Source organism: Hemiscyllium ocellatum, chromosome 46 (genome assembly GCF_020745735.1).
Source record: "Hemiscyllium ocellatum isolate sHemOce1 chromosome 46, sHemOce1.pat.X.cur, whole genome shotgun sequence".
Taxonomy (NCBI): domain Eukaryota; kingdom Metazoa; phylum Chordata; class Chondrichthyes; order Orectolobiformes; family Hemiscylliidae; genus Hemiscyllium; species Hemiscyllium ocellatum.
The window spans coordinates 15,083,901-15,092,588 of record NC_083446.1 but is presented as its reverse complement, the minus strand read 5'-3'; the positions used below and the strand labels follow the sequence as shown (position 1 = coordinate 15,092,588).

The following is an 8,688-nucleotide window of genomic DNA, read 5'->3' as shown; positions in this document are numbered from 1 at the left end:
TGGGAAACAGATGTTTATACCTATTGTTTATACAGGCATATCTAGTCTAACTGCCTCTCTCCACAGCATTTTATCTAGTGCCTGTATTTCTATCATTGTTTTGCAGTCCCGTTTCTTTCTTGCATACATTTTTAGCTTATACAAAAAAACAACTATGCATTTCCTCCACATAGTTCGCATTCTTGTCAACTCAGCTCTTGGCTGAAACAATTATACACTGTGAGTTCATTTACCTTGTATCAGAAATTATGATTGCAAAAGTAACATTAATTTACCACATTCTCAAAAGAGATTTAGAATTAGATTCAGATTTTATTGTGATATGTACTCAAGTGTAGGAATACATGAGTGCAGTGAAAAGTGTACAAAACTGCCATTCACAAGGCAGATAGGGAAGATTAGATTAGTAGCATCTCGAGAGAGAGAGAGAGCACTGTTCCACTAGGCTGATTAGATACCAGCCTATGTGCTCTGTGATACTGCACCACTCCCAGAAAATGATGAGGCTCATCCCAGTGTAGGCAGGGTGGATCCCGTCAGGCACGGACACAGCCCGGCTGATTGACGGTACGTCACTGACCAATAGGGTGAAAGTGGGCAGGGCTGGCGGACCAAACGGAGGCGGTTGGTCCTCCAAAGGACGTTGTGATGATGGGCGGGGCGAGCAGGACAACACGTGATCATTAACGTTGCCTGCGCACTGCCGCCTGAGTGAGTGCGGGAGGGGTGTACGGGAAAGAGGGAGGATCAGTGGACACCGGGAAAAGAGCGGAGTCAGTCTGGACTGTGGGAGGTCTAATGAACACCGGTGTAGGCCAGTAGACGTGAATTAGAAGCTCCCGGTTCCGCGTTTGAAGCAATGAAAGTGGCTGTGGACACAAAGCGGTGATAGGCCCCGGATTGTTGCCGCCATCTTTATTGGGGACAAGAAGAAGCAGTGCGCATGCTTCTTCCCGGGTAGGGGCGGGGCGATTTGAAGAGGTGTATTTACATAGGCACAGCAAATTGAAACTAAGAGAAATGTTTATATTTTTCAGATTTGTATTCTGAACTGTCAGTAATTTTTCTTCTGTGAATTCGTTCTACAGGGTATTAATTGAGAATAATTTACAGATCGGGACCCCAGAACAAGTTCTAAGCGTCAGCGTAGTCATCAGGATCTGAATATCATTGGTATTTAACTGTGGAAGGAAGAAGGTTTGTCTGTTCTGTGTGGGCAAGTATTTCCCTTTATCTTCGTAAATCCAAAAGGAGTAACACGTTCAAATTCTTGGTCAGATCACCCTTGGGGTATGTGATCAGTTCTGGGCCCTGCACCTGAGAAAATCTTAGAATCCTTATTATCTTAGAATCCGTACAGTGTGGAAACAAGTCGTTTAGCCCAATATTTCCACAACGACACTCTGAAGAGTTCCCACATAAACCCATTCCCATTTCTCTATATTTACCCCAACTAATGCCTATTGTGGAAGGAAACCCACACAGATGTGGGGAGGGGGGGGGGAAGAGAGAGAGAGAGAATGTGCAAATTCCACAGAAACAGTCACTCAAGGCTGGAATTGAACCCGAGTCCTTGGCGCTGTGAGGCAGCAGTGCCAACCACTGAGTGCTATCCAAATAACATCTTGTTTGTTTGAAAGTACTGTCATGTTTACTCTCAATCATCCACTTCATGATTTTAATGCGTACATTCCTTGTTCTCAAATACCTGCAAATATCCCTGTAAAATTCCTAATGGACTCAAATTCCACCAGCATTTTAGATGGAACATTCCAGATCCTGATTACTAGCTACTGATCCTGAAACTGCTGAAGACATATTGAGTCTGAAGAGTTATAAAGTACTGAATTGAAAGATGAATTACATTGGAACAGTACAAGAGCCTGAAGTCAGAGTCGGTGTGAGCAGACAATTTAAATGACAAGGCTACACTGAGCGCTGCTTAGCTTAATGAGAGTCCTTTGGAGTTGAGTGCTTTGAATCAAAAAGTTAGTGAGACTGGGAGGAGGTGAAGTTGCAAGACTGAGTGTGATGCTCCATCTCAATTCAGCTAGTTCACAAGGTAACAGGGTTGCAATGGCAACAGTCAGTTAGTAAGTGATAAGTGCAGAGAATTTTATGACAGTCTTAAAAATATAATATTCAGTTTATATACCCAGGAGCTTTTGATTATGATAGAAGTATTTGAAATGAAGGAAGCTGAATTAAATTCTCTTAAAGAGTGTAACTGGCTTAATCGCAGGAGACCTTAGACTTATGGCGTGCTCCTGTTGCACACTGTGCAAAATCACAGTCCAGTGTCCCTCACAGCTTCATATGCAGGAAGTATGTCCTGGCTACTGCTTTCTTGAGCTGGAGCTGTGGCTGACTCGTTGTGCAGCATCCATGACACTGAGAATGTCACAGACAGCACCTTTAGATTGAAATAGAATCCCTACAGTGTGGAAACAGGCCCCATGAGTCCACATAAATCCTCCGAAGAGCACCCTGCCCAGACCCATCCACTATCCCATCCCTGTAACCCTCCGTTTCCCATGACTAATGCACCTAACCTTCACATCACTGAACACTATGGATAGTCTAGCACCGTCAATCCACATAATTTGCACATCTTTGGACTAGCGGAGCAAGCAGACCATGCAAGGAAAACCCACTCAGACACAGGGAACAACAGGCAAACTCCACATAGATAGTTGCCTGAGGGTGGAATCAAATCCGGGTCACTGGCGCTGTAAGGCAGCAGTGGTCACACAGTTTCTCAAGATGGTCACACAACAGTATGTGGAAAGGGAATGGGTGACCATGAGACAAAGTAAAAGGCTCATAAAGGAAGTCCAGGGGTCTCCAGTGGTCAGCTGTGTGAAAGGGGAGGAAAACAATTGGCAGGGAAGCAGTGACAGGGGATTCAAAATAGTCAGGACTATAGTCAGACGTGAATCCAGGATGGTATGTGATCTCTCTGGTATCAGGATGAAGGATGTCATGCAGTGGCTGCAGGACAGTTGGAGTGAGAAGGTGAACAGGCAGTGGTCGTGGTTCATATAAGGGCTGATAACATAGTCAAACAGAGGGATAAATACCTGAAAGATAGGAGATACATTAAAATGCAGAATCTCAAATGTAATAATGTCAGGCTCACTCCCAGTGTGATGTGCTAGCGAGCGCATGAGTAAGAGGATAGATAACTGTGTGCCAGAGAAGGGTTTAGATTTGTGAGCTGGATAAGGTGGGACATGTACAAGCTTGACCGGTTGCATCTGGGCAGAGATGGGACAAATCTCCTCATGGAGTCTTTTGCTAGTTAAGGTGGTGAGGTTTTAAACTGTTTCCCGTTCCCCTGCCATACTAAAGTGTAGGCTTAAATGGGTCAGATTCAGATCATGAATTGGGAGGTAGAATATTAGTGACGCAGCTGGTGGCTCACAAAGCCAAAAGAACGGAGGATTTAATAAAGAATGAGTCTCTCGTCATACATCAATCGTGACATCCCAGGAGTCAGTCTGGTGAAGCTTCTTTACTTATTGCTTATGTGGGAAAGGATTCACCCTCTCAATGGCCAAGGCATCCTTCTTTGGAGTAGGAAGGCAAAAGTGCACACAGTACTCCAGGTGTGGACTCTCCAAAGCCCTTACAGGAAGCTATCCCTGCTCCTGTACGGGAATCCTCTCACTATGAAGACTAACATATCATTTGCATTCTTCACTGTTTGCTGCTCCTGCCTGCTTCCTAGAAGAGAGAATCACATAGAAACATAGAACAAAATCAGGTCAGAGTCTCTGTATAACTGTACAACACAATTTCCCTATTAAACTCGACATCAAGCACATATCTATTCTCGTCCCAATTTCCAGCACTTAGCGAATAACCTATTTTGTCCTGCCTTGCATGATAGTCTAAAACTTCTTCAAGGTTCCAATTGTCCCTGCACCTGTCACCATTAAAATGTGCCAAACCTGCTGTACGATTGCAGCCTTTTCTGATTTTGGATGTCGGATTTCCACCATTTTGCTTAAGCACCTAACCATAGAGTTATGTAGCATGGTAACAGACCCTTTGGTCCAATTTGTCTATGCTGACCTGATATCCTAACCTGATCTGGTCGCATTTGGCCCATATTCCTTTGAACCTTCCTCTTCATGAACCAATCCAAATGTATTTGAAATGTTGTAATTTTATCTGCCTCCAGCACCCCTTCCGACAGCTTGTTTTGTACATGCACCACACTGTGTGAAAGATTGCACCTTAGGTACCTTTTTAAATCTTTCTCTTCTTACCTTAAACCTTTGCCCTCTACTTTTGAAATTCCATACCCTGGAAAAAGACCTTGGCTACTCACCCCATCTGTATTCCTCATGATTTTATACATCTATTTAACATCATACTTAAGCCTCCAGATAAAAAAAAGCTCTAGCCTATTTAGCATCTCCCTGCAGTTCAATTTCCCAATCCCAACAAGAACTTTATAAATTTTTCTGAACCCTTACAACATCATTCTGCCAGCAGAGAAACCAAAACTGAACACAGTATTCCAAAATTTGCCGAACCAATGTCCTATATAGCCGTAATATGGCCTCCCGATTCTTATACTCGACGCACTGACCAATAGAGGCAAGTGTATCAAATGCCTTCTTCAGCATCATGTTTAACTGCAACTCCACTTTGAATGAACTCTGCAATTATTTTTAGCCTTTCGGAGCTATTGAAATATATGGGGAGAAAACAGGAACAGGATTGAATTGTAGATTGTAAAATGCATCTCCTTCATACCTGTCTCTCTCATCTTTTTCTGTAGTTTCATGTAAACAGACTGGTTCACTTCCCTGAAGGATATTTTTGAACCAGTTTGGTTGTAATGACAATCCAGCAGTTGCCCTCTGTGTCATCTCTACAACTGACCAAATTAATTGCTCTCAGTTTCACAACCTGTGTGTTCTTCGGGTTTCTCCCAATATATTTGTGTTTAAAAGGTTATTTTTCAATTAGATACTTCAAATGAAACCACGTCCAGATTTGACAGTGACTCTGTTTATCATAACCTAATTACCTCAGGATTTTGGACATTGAAGAAAAAAGCACTGTTTACACTGGGGCGAAACAGGTATTGTCTGTGTGTCGAAGAATCTTTGACGATTCATCGGAAATGTCCAAATGCCAGCGCAGTCACACTGGGAAGAGACTGTGGAAATGTGAGGATTGCGGGAAGGGATTTCTTTACCCATCCCAGCTGGGAAGCCACCAGCACAGTCACACAGGGGAGAAGCCATTCACTTGCTATGTGTGTGGGAAGGGATTCACACGGTCCTCCAACCTGCTGATGCACCAGCGAATTCACAGTGGGGAGAGACCATTCACCTGTTCTGAATGTGGAAAAGGATTCATTCGCTCTTCTCAACTACTGGAACATCAGCAAGTTCACACCGGAGAGAAACCATTCACCTGCTCTGATTGTGGGAGGGGATTTAGCCAATCATCCAATCTGCGAACACATCAGCGAGTTCACACAAGAGAGAGACCATTCACCTGCTCCCTGTGTGGGAAAAGATTCAGACAGTCATCCCACCTGCGGAGACACCAGCGAGTTCACACTGAAGAGAGACCATTCACCTGTTCTGAATGTGGAAAAGGATTCATTCGCTCATCTCAACTACTGGAGCATCAGCGAGTTCACACTGGAGAGAAACCGTTCACCTGCTGTGATTGTGGGAGAGGATTTACTCAATCTTTCAACCTGCTGAGACACCAGCGACTTCACACTGGGGAGAGACATGCACTCAGTTAACTAACGTACTGATACAACAGCCTGTTCAGTCTATGGAGAGACTGTTCACTTGTTTCTTATGTGGGAAGGGATTCACTCTTTCATCCAAACTTAACTCAGTGAAGTAATACTGGGTCGATCCCATAATGTTTTGTGTAAATGGCTTTGCTGTTTGCGAACACACCAGCAAATTCACAAGAAACCACAGGCGAAGGGTTTTGCTTTTCTTCAGACCAAGGAATGCAAATTGGTCATTGGGCCATTTATATTGATGTTATTAAATCTTGCTGTATTAAAGTTGCTGATGGTGCAGATAAAATGTTGATACAATTGTGTATCTGGAGCATAGGTTTTGAAAAAGATCACAATGTCGCTGTACATCAAAACATTTATGTTGGGTAAAGTGATTTTTGTGGTTCATCAGGATTGGGTAAACAGCAGTAAGTTCCCTAGTAATTGTCAGCATTGAAATTTGATGCTCCTGTTATCTGTATCCAAACCATGCTTCTGATGTTTTTTAAATACGACAGATTTAGTTGCCTATTGGGGATAAAAATAATACTTTTTGTTAAAACGATGTTGTCTCAAGTTGTTTTCTAATTCTGAGTGCCTTTTCAGATGAGATAATCAGTATCCTTCACATGAGCAGTTGGGAGAGGACACATCCAGAGTGAGATATTGCCTTATTAATGCTGGAAATTTAGTTGAAAGTACTGTTGGGGCACATATAACGTAACTTGGCAAGGGGATGGAATCCAGACAGGATGTCCAACAAGTGAGTCAGGAAGGCATTGACATTACAGGCCAGTTAAGGTGAAGAGAGTTTTATATGGTTGAATGGCATTGATTTTCATGCTATGACAGCAGAAGAGGCAAAATAACATGAGGTATCACAGTTATGTTCAGGGAAGTTAATACAGTAATAAGGAGGGTTGACATCTTAGAAAAATCCTTAAATTATAGGTAGAATAGAAGAGAAGGCAAGGAGGCAAATTTCAGGGAAGTGTAAAAGTAATAGGGTTGTGGTCGTGGGAGATTTCTACTTCCCGAACATTAACTGTGGTCAACACAGGCTGAAAGTTTTAGAGGATCTTTTAAAATAGATCCAGGACAGCTTTTGAAGCCAGTGTGTAGAAATTCCAACGAGGGGAGGTTCTATCATTAACTTTAGGTTACAAACGTGGACAAGTAGATGAAACACCAGTGAGGGAGCATTTTGCAGACAATTAACAGAACTATTTTAAAAATGATTCAGGATTATTATGGAAAAGGACAAGGATGGGCCTCAAATCAAAATTCTGAATTGATTAATTTTAATAATACCAGATATGATTTAGCCATAGGGTGGAGGGAGAAGATGCTTTCAGGTAAATGTATAAGATGGAACAGAAATAGGGAGATAAGGATAGCTATAAGGGGAACATGAATTAATACAATCGGAGAAAATAAAGGAAAATGCCCTGTGGTTTAACAGGTATATTAATAGTTAATGGATAACTGGGGAAAGAGTGAGGCCCATTACTTACAAATAGCAGTAATTTGTAAATGAATATTATGTGCAAGGTTTGTAGCTCAGGTTGAGGTTTAGGGTGTAGGTTTGATCTCCAGACGTTTAGATTAGATTAGACTTACAGTGTGGAAACAGGCCCTTCGGCCCAACAAGTCCACACCGACCCGCCGAAGCGAAACCCACCCATACCCCTACATTTACCCCTTACCTAACACTACGGGCAATTTAGCATAGCCAATTCACCTGACCCGCACATCTTTGGACTGTGGGAGGAAACCGGAGCACCCGGAGGAAACCCACGCAGACACGGGGAGAACGTGCAAACTCCACACAGTCAGTCGCCTGAGTCGGGAATTGAACCCGGGTCTCAGGCGCTGTGAGGCAGCAGTGCTAACCACTGTGCCACCGTGCCACCCACTGGCTCGGTAACATCATCAGTGGCGACCTCCAAGTGAAGCGAAGCTGTTGTCTCCTGCTTTCTATTTACATGTTTGTCCTGGGTGGGGTTCCTGGTGATGTCGTTTCCTGTTCGTTTTCTGAGGGGTTGATAATTAGTATCTAGATCTATGTGCTTGTTTATGGCGTTGTGGTTGGAGTGCCAGGCCTCTAGGAACGAACAGGAAATGACATCACCACAAACCCCAGGAGCCCCATCCAGGACAAACATATAAATAGAAAGCAGGAGACAACAGCTTCACTTCACTTGGAGGTCGCCACTGATGTTACCTAGCCAGGTAACGAAATGTCTGCATATCAAACCTACAGCTCAGCGAGCAAATCTACACCATGAATATTATGTGTCAGTGTTCCCTCGTGAGAGCGACGAATCAGAAAGAAGGGCTGTCATCAAATTTAAAGAAATTAGCTGAGAGAGAGATTTTGAATAGTCTGGTAGGCTTAGATATTGGGAAACCTCCTACTGTCAGGTGAAGTGTATCCTACATTGTGTCTTTTCCCTCTCACCCTAAACCTATGCCCTCTAGTTCTGGACTCCCTTACCCCAGGGAAAAGACTTTGTCTATTTATCCTATCCATGCCCCTCATGATATTATAAACCTCCATAAGGTCACCCCTCAGCCTCCAATGCTCCCAGGAAAGCAGCCCCAGCCTATTCAGCCTCTCCCAAAAGCTGAAATACTCCAACCCTGGTAACATACTTGTAAATCTTTTCTGAACCCTTTCAAGTTTCACAACACCCTTCTAATAGGAAGGACACCCAAATTGTGCATAATATTCACTCCCGGTCACCGCCCATTTCAATTCCCCTTCCCACTCCCTCTCCATCCTCCGTCTCCTCCATTGCCATAGTGAATTAGACAGCAAATTGGAGGGATAACATCTCATCTTCCACCTGAGCAGCAGACAGCCCAAAGGGCTCAACATTGCATTCTCCAATTTGAAATAACCTTCTCACCCATCC

The 8,688-nt window shown here is 43.4% G+C and overlaps 1 protein-coding gene across 4 annotated transcripts; it reads left to right on the top strand.

The window, feature by feature from the left end:
* Positions 1 to 667: 667 nt before the first annotated feature.
* On the top strand, positions 668 to 6,335 carry LOC132836349 (gastrula zinc finger protein XlCGF7.1-like). Of its 4 annotated transcripts, none has more exons than XM_060855807.1 (3): positions 668 to 711; positions 1,089 to 1,197; positions 4,984 to 6,335. In XM_060855807.1, exon 3 carries the CDS (start codon positions 5,141 to 5,143, stop codon positions 5,777 to 5,779), a length of 639 nt encoding a protein of 212 aa, XP_060711790.1. In that variant the 5' UTR covers positions 668 to 711; positions 1,089 to 1,197; positions 4,984 to 5,140; the 3' UTR covers positions 5,780 to 6,335. The 4 variants fall into 4 exon arrangements, with proteins under 4 accessions (XP_060711790.1, XP_060711792.1, XP_060711789.1 ...); XM_060855809.1 differs by lacking the exon at positions 668 to 711 and adding an exon at positions 723 to 957 and having other exon boundaries at positions 5,050 to 6,335; XM_060855806.1 differs by lacking the exon at positions 668 to 711 and adding an exon at positions 723 to 957.
* Positions 6,336 to 8,688: the final 2,353 nt, after the last annotated feature.